At 55.4% G+C, this 15,179-nt stretch overlaps 1 protein-coding gene across 3 annotated transcripts in view; it reads right to left on the minus strand.

Annotated features, from left to right (window-relative positions):
• Positions 1-15,179, minus strand: part of BOP1 (BOP1 ribosomal biogenesis factor) — a 104,643-nt gene that overhangs the window by 88,060 nt on the left and 1,404 nt on the right. For 2 of the 3 annotated variants that reach the window (XM_037891804.1, XM_037891806.2), the window contains exon 2: positions 12,335-12,526. In XM_037891804.1, coding sequence (XP_037747732.1) covers positions 12,335-12,526 — 192 coding nt within the window. Of the gene's footprint in view, positions 1-12,334; positions 12,527-15,179 lie in introns of those variants that run through there. The other variant, XM_037891807.2, reaches the window with a different exon arrangement.

The raw sequence follows: 15,179 nt of genomic DNA on the forward strand, positions 1-15,179 counted from the left end.
CCCCAAAAGCCACGAGAAAGTCCACAGACAGGGCAGCGTTCGAGCACAGACTGGCAGAGACCCTGCCCTGCTCTTGACCAAAGGCTTTCTGGGGAGCTGCTTTCTCGACGTCCACAGGTGCCCGGAAGCTAGGCAGGCCTTTGCGCTGATAGGAAGCTCAGGGCTCGTCGGGGGAAGCCAACTCACCCCTGCAGAGATGATCCAGATGGCTGGGTACATGCCGAGTGCACTCACAGGTCATTCCTTTATCAAGGGCTGATTGGAAAATCCTTCGGTGCATTTCGCAGGTCGGTTGGTTTTGGTGCTTGGAAGAGCTCTGCTAGGAATCAGTGCGACGGGGCTCAGCTCACCCGGGGGCAGCAGTGAAGCCATTTAGTAGATTAGGGCCCTTTAACTTCTGCTTGAACTAATCGGGAGTGGTGGGTAACCTGGGGGCTTTGCTCGGCGATCAAACCAACAAAGAGCGCCTCTAACAGGCCCAGCTGCTGGGACACTGGAGTCCACTAGAGGGCAGCACGCAGCGCTGAAAGCTAACAGGGACACGCTAACAATTGTCCCTGGGGCAGCCCCTGACTCCCAAGCCACCGCAGGGGGCCGGGGGACAAGGAGGTGATCTGGTGTCAGCAAGACTCGCAGCCAAGACCCCGGCTGCACCAGGATCCTTCACCTGGGCTGAAGAGAGTTTGCACCAACAGGAACCAACGGGTCCGGAGCGGGGGAGCACATTGCTCAGTCATTTTCAGCCACAGTTCAGATTCACAGCCAGACAGGACTGGAGACCGTCCCTGGCTCCAGCCAGGGGGATTGCTGGGAGAAGGAAGCCTCCCACAGGTGGCTAATCAGACCTCCATGCTGATCCGCAGCCCCCCACTGTTGCAGACCTGCACACCCCACATCCCGCTCTGCTGATGCCCTTCAATCCCGGACTGCAGTCGGAGACGTGGGACAAGATCAGGGAAGGGAGGAAAAAGAACGAACGACAAGGGAAAATACTGAATGGAAAGCGAGGAAGGAAGGAAGGAAGGAGACGGACGGCAGAACAAACTTTGAGATGCATATTAAAAAGAGCCAGAGAACAATAAAGCACAACGAAGCACAGCCGTAGGATGCTACATTTGAAAAACATAATGAGAGCGACTGCCAAGAAGTTACACGGAAATCCAGGCGCACCGTGTCCCATCTGACACGCAGCCTGGCATTCAGCCCCGTAACCCCCTCGTCTGCTGGACCAGGGCAAGCAGCCAGCTTTCCTGGCAAAGTCCAGCCAGCACCAGCCACTGCTGCACCCTCTCACCTGGCACGGAGAGAGCCCCGAGCCCACGTGGCTGTGAAAAAGGTGAACGAAGCATGGCCTATGCTGCAGCTGAGTGGGGTGAGAGCGGCTGCTGCTGTTACGCTCATGGGCCTGGGGGGCGGGGGGGAGTGCCATTCACTGCCTCAGCTCAGCAGCAGCTCCTGGGCCTGGCCACAGGGGTGGGTCTAAACGCAGGGCTGGCCCGGGTCAGCTGATTCAGGCTCGTGGATCTCTGGGCTGTTTAACTGCATCACAGATGTGCAGGCTGGGGCCAGGGTCTGGGCCTCCACGAGGGGAAAAGGTCCTAGAGCCCGGACTCCAGCCCAAGCCCGAACGTCTACACGGCCGTGGTAGGGCTCTGCAGCCCGAGCCAGCTGATGCAGGCCAGCCGTGGGGCTTTAACTGCGGCATAGACACACCCAGGGAGACTGAGCAAAACTCAGCGGCTTTGCTGGGCTCCTCACTCCCCAGCCCAGGCCTGCTCTCGCCTCACCCCCCCCGCCGGCTTAGACCAGCACCAGAGTACTCCCCTCTCGCCTGAACAGGCTGGAAAATACCTGGCTCATTATCCTCCATCAGGGAGGGACCAACGACTGCACCCCCCACCCCCTCCAGGAGCCTCCCTTCCAAAAGGAGGACGGGTGAAGGTGAATCTCTGGTCTGCTGGCAGGCCTGGGGAAGCGGTGCTGCGGATGCAAGATGTCTGGGGAAGGGGCTGCTGCTGAGAGGGGAGAAGGGATGGATTTGGGGTGACGAGTGACAGCACTGGGGGTGGGCGGGGAAGAGGAGGAATGGGAGCAGCGAGCCAGGTGCGGGATTAGTGGCAGGTGGGGCGGGCGTCCAGGGCGGGAGAAAGCAGCATGAAGTGTGCACAGGAGTCCGGTGTGATGTGCGAATGCAAGAGAGAGTCCAGGAGTGCGTGCGTGGGACGGTGGGGGCGTGGCTGGGAGCAGCGGGGGGCTGCACTCGCTGGTGTTTATGGCAGAGGCCTGCTGGGAGAGCTGTGTCTGGACCGCTGGGTTTCCTTCGCAGTTCTGCCAGGCTGGGACACGCCCATGGCCGAATGGAAAGGGCTGGAGTCGGGTCTGTGCTCCTCTCTGCAGCCTGCAAATGACCAGGGAAGCCTTGACTTGGGAAAGGTGAAAACTCAAGTCCAACCTGCCGATCACATGGGTGTAGGTGTCTGTGTGTTGGGAACGGTGCCCTAACAGGGGTGGGTGTGTGCGTGAGAGTGTGAGACTTTACAAACCGTTAACCTATTTCTCTTGGCAGCCCTTCTGGGAGGCAGACCAGCCAGACACCCCGTCACCCGCAGAGAATTGGTACAAGGATGGGAGGATTACCAGAGGGAGGCGGGGGAAGGCCAGAATTAGGACTTGCAAGTTCCTGGTTCTGAGCCTGCGCCCCACAGCTCTCCCACTGCACTTCTCTGCTGACCTGCAGCAGCCCCTCCCAGTCCGGGGCGGGCCCCCTGCTGACCAGTCGTGTGGGCCTGGCCAAACGGCATGGTAGTGTTGTGATATGGCTTAGGATGAAACCGCCGAACCCCCTTTCATTAGTGAGCCACGTCCACGTTTGAGCCTCAGTCGCCAGCACACTCGGGATCTGTCTACATCAGAGGACCGTCCTGCCCGGCCCCCGAGGTCCTGGCCCAGGAGGCTAGCCCCCAGCCCCTCCCCTCCTGTCCCCCCTCCTCTGCAGCCACCCTGCCGTGCAGGCAGCGCTCCGGGGCTGCCTGCTCATGCAGGGCAGCTTGTCTGGCTCCAGCCGGGCGACGCGGCAGCCAGACATGCTGCTCTGAGCAGCATGGTAAGAGGGCTGGGGGGTTGGATAACGGGCAGGGAGTCCCAGGAGGCAGACAGGGAGCAGGGGGCGATTGGATGGGATGGAGGTTTGGGGGGCAGTCGGGGGGGCAGCGGGGGGGGGTGTCCCGGGAGGGGGCAGTCAGGGGACAAGGATCAGGGGGTGTTGGATGCGTTGGGAGTCCTGAGGGAGGCAGTCAGGGGACGAGAAGTGGGAGGGGGATAGGGGCCAGGCTGTTTTGGGGGCACAGCCTTCCCTACCCGGCCCTCCATACAGTTTTGCACCCCGATGTGGCCCTCGGGGCAAAACGTTCGCCTGCCCCTGGTCTACATGGCAGTAAAGCCCGTGGCCGGCCCGGGACGCTGCCTCAGGCTCGCAGGGCTCAGGCTAAGGGGCGGTTTCATTGCAGTGCAGACTTTCAGGCTCGGGCTGGAGCCCAGGCTCTGGGACCCCGCGAGGTGGGAGGGCCGGCCGTGGGGCTCTCCTTGCAGGGCAGACATACCCGCAGAGGCATGCAGGAGTTCAAGTCTCTACAGCAGCTCTGTGAGCCCAGACGCGAGCGGGCCCGAACCAATCCCCCATATTATACAGAAACAGCAGCCGGAACGGCCACGTCTGCCAGCTCAGAGCAAAGCCCCTTGCCGAGAGCCTGGACCGGCCAGGACGGCGCGCTCCGCACAGCGGGAGAGTTCGGGCACGTCGGCCATCGCCGTTCAGAGAATTTGCGTGCATGGGTTTGAAACTTTCACTGAAGTTTAAGAGCAGACAGACGCTGAGGATCTAGTCGGCCGACCTGCAGAGCCTGGCCCAGAGCCCTCATGCTGGGGGCTCCAGCTGTAGACGGAGGCGAATGGCCCCCGCACTCCCCCCAGAGGACGGACGGCTCATCTTCCTGGCTGCAGCTGCCCCAGCCTATTCCCACCAGCCCCAGCCTCCCTCCCAGTAGCTGTGTGAAAGCCACCAGACATCCAGCAGCATCTCAAGCCAACCTGATCAGGGTCTTACTGGGTTGGGCCTCCAGGAGGCAAAGGAGGGATAACGGGACAATTAGCCTCGGGAGTCTAGGCCTCTCTCAGGAGCCTGAAGGGCTACTGAGGTTAGCTCTGACCAGCTGTTATTAGGGCAGCTCTCCCCAGCTCTCGGCCCTGTACGTGCACCAGAACTAGACCTCTAGGCTCCCCATTGCTACCGAAACGGGGAACCTCTGCACTGCTGCTCCCCCGCATCCAGCTGCCCCCACTACCCTGGAACGTCCAGCAATGGGGTTTGCAGCAGCCCACGGTCCGCCAGTGCAGTGAATTCGCAGGCAGCGTGTACCGACTGGTGCAGCCCAGGTCTGATGAGGAGGATAGCTGCTAAAGAAGTTTCTGAGCCCTAGGCATGGTGGAGATGCTCAGCCCGGAAAGGCCCCGGCCCAGCACGGAGGCCAGGACGTGGCACAAGAGAAAGCTGTGCAGACAGCCCCCCCAAAGAAGCACTGCCCGCTGCTTTCCTAACCGGGCTTGACAAAGCAACCGCCACGCCAACCTAAGCACCCGAGCGAACCAAAAGGAGGATGGAAGAGGCAGGTCCTTCAGCTCCAGGGGTTGGGGAGAGGGTCTCTCCTTTGGAGGAGCCAACACCTCAGCTTCACCTGTTTCCTGGGGGAAGTGAGTCAAAGGGTGGGGGTCTGCAGCCGCTGCTGATCAGTCACGAAAACAAAGCGAAGCTAGCCCCAGGCTGGTTAACAGCCTTACTAACTCACCCCGAGCTGCTCTAGCCTCGCGGCCAGCCGCGTGGGGCAGGCGTCGCAGGTCTCGCAGACACCGCGCTAGCTTCCCAGGCCAAAGCTCTGCCTTGCCAGCAGCACCAAGGCGCCGGGATCAGCTGCGGGGAGACAGCCCTGAGCACACTGGCTGAGACGCCCGCAGACAGAAACAGCAGCAGCCATCGAGTGCCACAAACCGGCCTAGGGTTCGTAAGCATGGCAGGCAAGGCCTTCGGTCAGGGACAAGGCAGCGCCTGCCTCTGGGAACGCATGGGTTGTCTCAGGCCCAGGAAGGCCTTGGAAGTGCCGACAGACCAACCTGATAGCTCTGGGCCTTTGACCACCTAAGGGCTGCACTGCACGGGGCGGAGGGAAGAGAAGCAGCGACTGGGCAGCATGGAGGGGAACGTACTGCGCCCTCACTCGTCGCAGGGAGTGCCCTGAATCCTTTAGAAACAGAGCATCCGATCAGACCTCCCTGCTGAACCCCGGAGTGTGACATCAAGCTCTCGGGGGGCCCCTCGGGACAGCAGGGTGCTAGCGCCCGTCTTGGCGCAAGCTCTGCACGGACAGTGTCCCAGGGCTGCCTATCCCCAGCGCGGCACAGACGGATTCCAGACTCTTTCACGGTGCCCCAGAGAGACCAGCAGTGCCGAGGGGGCTGCCTGGATTATAAAAGCAGCCAATAAACAACTCAGCATGGCCTTCAACGGCAGGCAGCTGGGCTCCCCCGGAATCAGGCCGCTCTGCTCCGCACAGGGGCTGCCCAGGAGGAAAGCACGGCTTGTCACATGCTGGAAGCCTCAGCAGGAAATCTAACCTGACGGCAACAGCCTAACTACTGCACAGTCCTGTAACCTAGGCAGGCGCGAAGGACAGAGGCCTCGAGCCTGCCGACAGGCGGGGCAGTGGCCCTTTGGCTCTGGGCCCCCGAAGGGACCGGGGCGGCTCAACTCCGTCCAGCGCCTCCCCACTCAGACTGGATCCTGGCTTATCAACGGACTCAAGTGGCTGTTGCTGTCCGGGAGGTGCCCAACGAGACCCAGCGCAGCGAGACAGCAGGGGGCTAGGGATGGAAGGTTGTTGCATGGCTCCTGAACAGAAGGAGAGCTTTGCTTCCCAGCTGCATCCGTCTAGTCACCTCCCAGAAGCGTCCTCCCCCACCACGGTGGATTAGCAGGATGCCCCGGCACTGTGTGTTCTGCTCCATTGCAAGAGCTTCCGGGCCTTGCCAGTGCGGGAGAACAAGCTCAGAGCTTTAATGCCATGGTGTGCAGGAGAGCCTCCTCCTCTGCCACTCTGGCCATTCAGAACACCCTCCCGGCTGGCTACTCTCTCTCTACATCGCAGCCTAAGCCCCTCTCCCGCGTCCAGGCACCCTAGTTTCACTCCTACCCTCCCATTAGATAGCTGAACGAGGAACTACTGTGCGTAACAGACACTAGCTGTGGGTATGGAAGGAGACAGCCCCTTCGCCTGGCAGCTGTCGCAGCTCACGCTGGTTTCCCTTTCACAAGACGACAGGCAATCCTGTTGATGTACGCTCCCAGAGCATTCAAAGAGTCTTCGCTTACCCCTGCCACAGGACAAAGCTCTCCACAAGCGGTCTCCTTCCTGGCATTTAGTGCCCTAGACTTGCAAAGCACTCCTGCCCCGAGTGAAACGTCCAGGTCATGATTTACGGAGAAATACAGGTGTCAGACACCAACAGTGCTTAGTCACTTTGACTCAGAATTCAGTACGTCTTTCGTATACTTCCATCCCCTACACGCATGACCAAAGCGGGCAGGTTTCTGAAGCACCAACTCTCTCAAAACTTCTTGTCTCACAGCATCGAACCAGAGGAGCACATGACCGTAGGCAACCACCAGAGATCAACAGAAGGCCTATGGAACACACAACCCCAAAACCAGAGAGCTGTTCTCCCAGGCTTTCTCTACAGACGCCAACAGTGCCCCTGGCCCGCTCTCACTTCAGCTTGCTTTCTATGTGGAAACCAGGGATTCTCAAATGCTCGGTTGGGACCCCAAAGTGGGTCATGACCCTGTTCTAATGGGGTCACCAGGGCTGACGTTAGACTTGTTGGGTGGTGTGGCTCAGTTTCCACCCCCCACAAAACCAACCCAGATTATTTTGTATTTCAGTGTCCTGACCGTTTATATTGCACCATTGCTCCTGGATCTGGTCCCTACTCTACTAGCCATGAAGTCAGAAGGACACCCCATGAGACAAAGTTACAAAGCTCTGGCAAAAGAGATGGCCAAGCTCTAAGGTCTAGACATGCGTTAAGAGGCTGCCAAGACAGTTGAGCTCTCGGACATCCACACACTGACTGTAAAGGAGTCCTGGCCTGCCAGTTCCAACCCCTCGCTGCATGCAGGCAGAAAGCAGAACGGCAGACGGTTGGCAGTGGAGAGTGTCAGTTTTATGCTCAAAGCTAAATCGCCCTCAAACTGCCCCACTGTTGGTTCGAGTGCACGTAGGTCAAAAGTTTGGCAAAAGACGTGGTGGACCAAAACAGATGGATTTACTCATCAGAACACCGAGTCGCCCTGAAACTTTCCCTGAAAGGTAGAATGCCAGCATCATTCCCGCCCCTTTCGTAAGGCGTCAGAGTCCATAAAACTGCCCAGGAGCCTCTGAGAATCCACAAGACCTCGGGGCGGCGATGGGCACTCATCCTGGGCCTGCTTCCCCAAAGCTTCCACGATCCGGGAGTGGGGCACATTTCTCTTCACAGCCTCTCCCCACCTCCCCACTGCTCTCCTTCCTTGACCCATGCCCAAAATGGCAACCCACCCCTACCCTGCTCCCCAACAGCTGCGACATTGCTCTGACAGGGCCCAATCCCCTTCCTAGTTCAGACTCAAGATGCAGTCTAGGTGTCTTGTTCCTTTTGCATGGACCGGAGAACAACTCTGGTCTGACGATAGAGGTCCCTGGGAGCGTCTGGGGATCTCCGGTGCTTGGTTAGCTGAAGAAGTTATCACAGAAGGGCTTTAATGCAGGAGAGGGAAAGAGAAGCCCCAACCTCAGGTCACCATATGTTGCCCGATATTGGGACTTCCTTTCAGGGACAGAAGCTAGAAAGCAATCCAGATCAGGCAGCACCAGGGTCCATGCAAACCCCAAGAGGGTCCTGTGCCCTGCCAGGCCCCAGAGTGCGGACCCATGGGTCTGTACCAAACCAACCACCTCCACACCAGCAGTTACTGATCATTGCTGGGCCCGTCTTCCGTTCCCTCTCAGGCACCAGCAGCAGACCCCAGGCAAAGCTTGAGCAAAAGAATAAGGAGAAGAGCAGGCTGTTCCGAAGTTGGACCAGGGAAGGCAGGTATGAGCGCAGTTCAAAGGAGTCTACATTGCCACCGAGGGCCATGGAGAGGCATCCTGGAGATTACACGTCCCACCCGGGGCAAAACAGCCAGGTTTAAATGAGCGGTCTCCAACACTGGTGTGGGTGAGGTGCCCTGCTCTAGCCCCATCCGGTTAGTTCGTTCTGACAGGCCAAGCCTGTTTTCTGAGTTGAGTGCTATTCCCACAACAAAGACCAAACTTTTCAGCCACATGGGATGCCCAAGAGGAGCTGTATTTGACGCGGTGTACACCGCAGACCAGGCCCTACGCCCAGCATCCTACACCCCCACACTAACTGATCTGCTTCTTTGACACCGCCCATGGGCTGCTGGACAGGTTAGCAGCACAGCTCGCACCGTAGCGAAGCCTGGACACACCCGTACAGCCACTAGCCAGAGGAGAGGGCAGCTCAGACCGGACACGCAGGCCCCATCTATGCTAGCTGCGTTTGGCACCCGCCATCAAACACACCTCCCAACAGCCAGCATTCAACACCCACTGCAGAAAGGGCGAGCAGCCCGTTGTCATGAACTACCAGGCTGGTTTAGAACAGGGCACCAAATCCAGCCAACGTTTTCAAATATTCATTTTAAACCTTGGAACTTGGGAAAGCGTCTACAAAATGAAGCCTTTCTACCCAGTGCCAGTAAGCTGTGGTTCCTTTTACACTTATGTCAGACTGCGTCTGACTGCAGCTCTCTGCCTCACACCCACGCCTGCATCAAAGTCAGAAGTCCATTTTCAGCCTGACACAGGGAAGCCTCAGTGTAAACACATATGAAGATCTGGTCCGTTGCCCTGTATTGGGAGCCTGTCACATCTCCTACGCTAAGCAGGGTCAGGTTAGTGTTTGGATAAGAGACCAAGGCACGCAGAGGTGCAGGGAGAGAATTTGATAGGTGTTGCTCTTCCTTTGGGCCTTGCTCCCCCCAGATTTCCTACCCTTGCTATAATGTAGGCAACTCTGGTAGCAACAGAGGGGTGCTGTGGTAGGCCAGCTGGTAGCATCCGAACCACCACCTCCTAGCTCCACTAGCAGCAGGGCTAGGGGACATTGTGGTTAAGATGCCGGCTGTTGCTGGCTCCTTGTCTACACTGCACCAATGGTAATGACCACGGGACATTTCAGGGGGAAAGGCCAGTTTTCCTGAGTCGGCACCAAACCAGTGCCCCAGCAGAGTCACTACAAGGTCCAGCGCTGCTGGAGGTGGCATCCTTCACATGGGACACAACCAGTTCTGTTTGTTTATTTACTAACTTCTTGCAGTTATTAAAGAGCTGGTACCCCACTGGAGGAGTAGGGTCCGGAGGAAATTTCTACATTAGTGATTTAATTCTGCCTCCCTAAATGCCCCTTAATGCCACACAGGGTCCTCAATTATGCAAGGTTGTCATGTGCTGTTAGACAGCTGCCCTGTTCCACTCTACAGATGGCTGCATTCATCTTCGTGTATGGGCTCTGTCCACAAAGTGCTTGGGGATCGGCAAGCTGCTGGAGGAATGGAAGACCTCTCACCATTTACTGTCTGTTCCACATCGGTTGCGAATGATAAATCACGTATTGTGACTTCACTGCAGAACTGGGGAGAGGACAGGAGAGGAGGCTCTTGTTTCACACACACTGGAAAATTCCTGTGACTGTGGTAAGGAGTTTTGTTTTAAACGTGAAATCAAAAAGTAATCGGATTCCCGGCCAAGTCTGACATGTCTGATCGCTTTTCCTTGTGTGGAACCCCTCGGCTGCTTAAACTGGATTTCAACACTCCCAGCCTACCGTGCCACAGAACCCTCTGCATGAGCCGACCTGCAACGCACAGGCAGCCCGTATACCAGAAGCAGGCCCCCGACAGGCCCACGGGCTGGAAGCGGGCCCCCGACAGGCCCTCCTATTCCCATGTCTCCAGTCACCACAAAATGCCCATCGGGGGGTGTTCCTGGCACCAGGGCAGTGGTGGGCTTAGACGCAGAGTACGAAGTGAGGTGCAGGACAGGGAAGGGAAACAGCTCTTGCCTTAGTAAAACGCCGCTGCAGCCATCCAGTTACTCCTGCTTCATAACAGGAGGGAGGCGAAAGGGGGGACACAGCCAGGAGCCCTATGCAAGGCCATGTGTCCTCAGACGTGCCCGTTCCCTGCTCTGACTCCAGCCCTTTCACTGGCCGTGCTGATGAGGAAAGAAGGCAGCACAAAGGGCGCTTGAGACGCCGCCGTGCACAGGATGATGCTGGGGTTGACTTTAAGCAGTACCGTCACGGCTTTGCTTCCCAGCTGCCTGCCACGCAAGCTCCTAAAGGACAGCAGGGCTACCCAGCGTGGAGTCGAACCCAAGAGGAGTAAATTCCAGCACAGCTGAGGGGCAACAGGAACGCTGAGGAGAGGTTCAAGAACTCGGGCTGCATCCAGCCGGGAGCCAAGCTGTGGCTTTCCGTCAGGCAGACGCTGAATTCACAATCCTACCCAGCAATCCTCAGTTATTGAAGGCACTCTGCTCACCTCCACCCCTGCACACCAGCTGCTGTTTGTGTGGTTAGCACCTAGACACAGCTACAGCTCTAGGAGAAGAACAACAGGGAACAGTCTGGTTCATGGGTAAGGCTACGATTTAATCACAGGTATTTTTAGTAAAAGTCATGGACCGGTCACGGGGAACAAACAAAATTTCACAGCCCATGACCTGTCCATGACCTTTACTATAAATACTCCTGACTAAATCATAGCTGGGGGGCCCCAGGGCACCGCTTCTCGGGGGGACCTCCGGGGCACTGCTGCTCGGGTGGTCCCCGGGGCCAGCTGCCCAAGCAGCGGCTGGTGTGGCTGTCCCTGGAGAAGCCTGAGCAGCTGGCCCCGAGGCGAGCTGATCGAGCGGCCCTGGGGTCAGCCACACTGGCCTCTGCAGAAGTCACGGAGCTCGCGGAAAGTCGCAGAATCCGTGACTTCCATGACGGACATGGAGCCTTACTCATGGGACATGCTCCAAGGCCGGAACCCTGGTTCTGATTCTGCCTCTGGCTGTGTGAGCTTTTTGTAAATCACTTCCCTTCTTGGGCCAAGCCAAGGCAAGGAAAACAAGCCATTAAACCTCACCCTTCGGGGGTTAAACTAATCTCACCACAAGGAGTTAGAAAGAGACTGAATGTGGAGGCAGGATTATCCCACCGCTGCCTATGTGGGGTGCTTACACCTTCCTCCAAAGCACCTGTCAGAGACCAGACCTGTGTTCCGCCCTGGCCAGCGTGGCAACCCCAGTGCTGCTCTTTCAGGGCGTTAGCGTGCACAGGGTTTCACAGTTATATAAACACTGACTATATTAGTGTTTAAAAATGTGGCAGTTACAAAATTTTAACTTGCTCATTGTAAATTACTTGTTTTCTTACTCTGGACGTGATCTTGCGCTTCAGTTTCCTAATCTGTGACACAGGAATCACAGCAGCAGCTCACAGGAGCTGTACCCAGGTTAGTATTTGCATTCAGCTGGAAGGCGGTGTAGGAGAGTGGAGGATCTCGCTCTAGAAATGGCAGGAGACCTAGACGTCCTTTAGTTATTAACACACAAGTAACACTCCAACTTCCTCTACCATTTTGCTGCCGTAAATGCACATCTCCTCTGCCAGAACTGCTGCTCCCCAAACCTCGGCTCTCAAGCTATTTTTGCACGACAGCTGAATGATACAATCATAGAATATCAGGGTTGGAAGAGACCTCAGGAGGTCATCTAGTCCAATCCCAACTAAATCATCCTAGCCAGGAATCCGAGAAGCATGTCCTATGTTGTCACCACACAGAATAATAAACCACACGCTTAATAAGCGCCCTCACAATAATAAGAAATTCGTCCGCATGAGCTGTGTCTCATTATCCTGGGTCACATGCACACAAACCACCTCCCTTTCTTCCCCTACCACCAAGGCCTGCAAACTGAAGCCATGAGGCTCTCTCATGGAGGAGTCTCCCTACCTGGCAAATCCTTTGGCATGTGACTCACATAAACTGTTGACGCGGGAGGGTGGGGGGAGACCACTGGTTTCTTGGGCATGGAATTGTCTTTCTAGGCAAAGTTACATTTTAAGAGAGAACTCGGGGCACAGCTACAAGGCACCAGTATTATACGGCCACGTTCTGACGTTTCACACTTACGTGTGCCTTCTTTGAGAGCGAATTGCCTTTCCGCTCCCCCTCATCACCGCTGTCCTGGTCCTCCGCCTCCTCCTCTGTGCTGCTGTCACTTCCAGAATCCTCCAGCCCAGAGTAGACGCTCTCTTCGCTGTCTGTCAGGTCTTCACTTTCCTGGGCTTGCTCCTCCAGCACTTGGGTACTGGGAACGGAGAGCTGAAAGGAAAGCGCAAACATCACTGCACAGAACCCTCAACGGTCTGCCCCTGAAGAGATCGTATTCTCACAGTTAGCCCCAGTCTAAGGCCTTGTCGACTCTCGGAGGATTTGGCTAGTACAGTTATGCCAGCAAACCCTCCCGTGTGCACAGTTACACCAGTGTGAAAGGAGTTACACCGGTTCAGGGAACTGGCCATTAGAACTTGTGCAGAACTATGCTAGGGCTTTTATTGCCATAGCTGCAGCAGCACATTGCTATGCTGGTAAAACGTAGCCGCACAGACCAGGCCTAAGAGGGACACGAGTAAGGGTCACAAACTTGATGGCTTCCCAGAAATGCTGCTGTTAGTTACTTAAATTTGATGATGCCCCTCCCTGCTAGGAGAAGTCTCCAGAGGGCCTGCTTCACCCATACAAGCAAGACATGGCTCACCTGCATGCCAATTAACTGTAGAAACACAGAAGTGCAAGGGATTTCAGGAGGTTGGCTAGTCCAGCCCCCTGTGCTGAGGCAGGGCCAAGAACACAGAGACCTTCCCTGACAGCTGTTTGCCCAACCTGTTCGCCCAACCTGTTCTTACAAGCCTCCCAGGACAGGGATTCCACAACTTCCCTTGGAAGCCTGTTCTAGTATTTAAGTAGTTAGAAAGTTTTTCCTAATGTCTAACTTAAATCTCCCTTGATGCAGACTAAGGCCATTGCTACTTCTCCTACCTTCAGCGGCCATGGAGAACAATTGATCATCATCCTCTTTATAACAGCCCTTAACATACTTGAAGACTGATCAGGTCTCTCCCCAGTCTGCTTTACTCAAGGCTAGACACGCCCAGGGCTTTTTAACCTCTCCTCATGGGTCAGGTTTTCTAAACCTTTTATTATTTTTGTTGCTCTCTTCTGGACTCTAGTCAATTTTTCCACATCTTTTCTAAAGTGTGGTGCCCAAAGCTGGACATAGTACTCTTGGCCGAGGCCTCACCAGCACCAAGTAGAATGGGACAGTTACCTCCAGTGTCTTACATATGAAGGCCCCGTTAATACGCCGCAGAATGATATTAGCCTTTTTCACAACTGCTTCACGATATTGACTCATATTCAATTTAAGACCCACTATAACTCCCAGATCCTTTTCAGCAGTACTACTGCCTAGCCAGTTATTCCTCATTTTGTACTTGTGCATTTGACTTTTCCTTCCTAGGTATAGCACTTATGAAATCAGCAAGATGAAATTCAAGACCAATTCTCCAATGTGTCAAGGTCATTTTGAATTCTAATCCTGCTCTCCAAAGTGTTTGCAACCCCTCCTAAGCACACCCGGGGCTGACCTCTGCAAAACCGCACTAGATACATTCCCCCAGATTGACAGTAAACCATGGATACCTACGCTTTGAGCATGATCTTTCAACCATTTGTGTACCCACCCTATAGTAATTTAATCAAGACGACATTTCCCTAGTTTGTTTATGAGATTGTCATGTGGGACCGCCACAAGTCTTACAAAAAAAAAAGCAAGATATATCGTGTCTACTGCTTCCCCTCATCCTCTAGGAAATTAGGGTGGTTTTGCATGAGAAATCCATATTAACTATTATTTATCACCTTATTATCCTCTAGGTGTTTAATAGTTTGTTCCAGTATATTTTCAGGTATCAAAGTTGGGCTGACTGGTCTACAATTTCCCAGGTCCTCTTTGTTCTCCTTTTTAATGTAGGTGCAATGTTTGTCTTTCTCTAGTCCTCTGGGACCTCACCTGTCCTCCATGAGCTCTTAAAGAGGACCACGAATGGTTCCAGATTTTCAGCTGGTTCTTTAAGCACCCTAGGGCAAATAATGTCAGATCCTGCTAACTTGAATACATCTAGCTTATTTAGATATCTTTTAACCTGTCCTTCCCTCCCCACCCCCCAGCCATTATGGCTGTGTTCCCTCCCCCTTGTTATTAATATTGTGTTAACCATTCGGGCACTATTAACCTGTGTAGTGAAGACTGAACCAAAGTAGGAATTAAACACCTCAGCCGTCTTGGTGCTGCTCGTTATTAGCTGTTATTCTCCACCAAGTAGTGGGCCTACACTTGCCTTCATCTTTCTCTTGCGCCTAATGTATTTATTTTCCTAGCTAGGGCACAGCTTTGCCACTGAACCACTTTCCAATCCCAGCTCTGGCTCCTGGAATCTACCCTTTGCATTGCCTCCCTCTGTGACCCCTCTTTTGGAAACTTTCAGCCACTCAGTGCTGCCTATTGGTTGCCCAGGAGTGGCCTGTTCCCTACCTCTGGGTCTCCCGTGGACCTGCCTCCCACTGATTCCCCTCAGAAACGTCCTCCCAGAGAGTCCCTTCACATACACATCCCCACCCTCAGATAAAAGCCTTTCATAGCCTATGAGCCAGTCACTGGTCCCAGCACCACCCCTGTGCAGCTAGGGCAGTAAAGGGAGTTCAAGCAACGCTGGATTTTGTAATATGGGAACTGTGAGCTAGCCTCGCTTACTGCAAAGTACCGCCCTAAGCAGTTACCTCTGAAACCCTGGATAAACATCAGTTTCCACACCGATGTGCTGCTAATTCTATTAATGAAGGGGGGAAGCAACAGCCGCTCTCAGCAGTGCGTCGCAAACACCCCACATGCGCACACTGTCCCGCTTGAAGTTGC

This window comes from Chelonia mydas, chromosome 2 (genome assembly GCF_015237465.2).
Source record: "Chelonia mydas isolate rCheMyd1 chromosome 2, rCheMyd1.pri.v2, whole genome shotgun sequence".
Classification (NCBI taxonomy): domain Eukaryota; kingdom Metazoa; phylum Chordata; order Testudines; family Cheloniidae; genus Chelonia; species Chelonia mydas.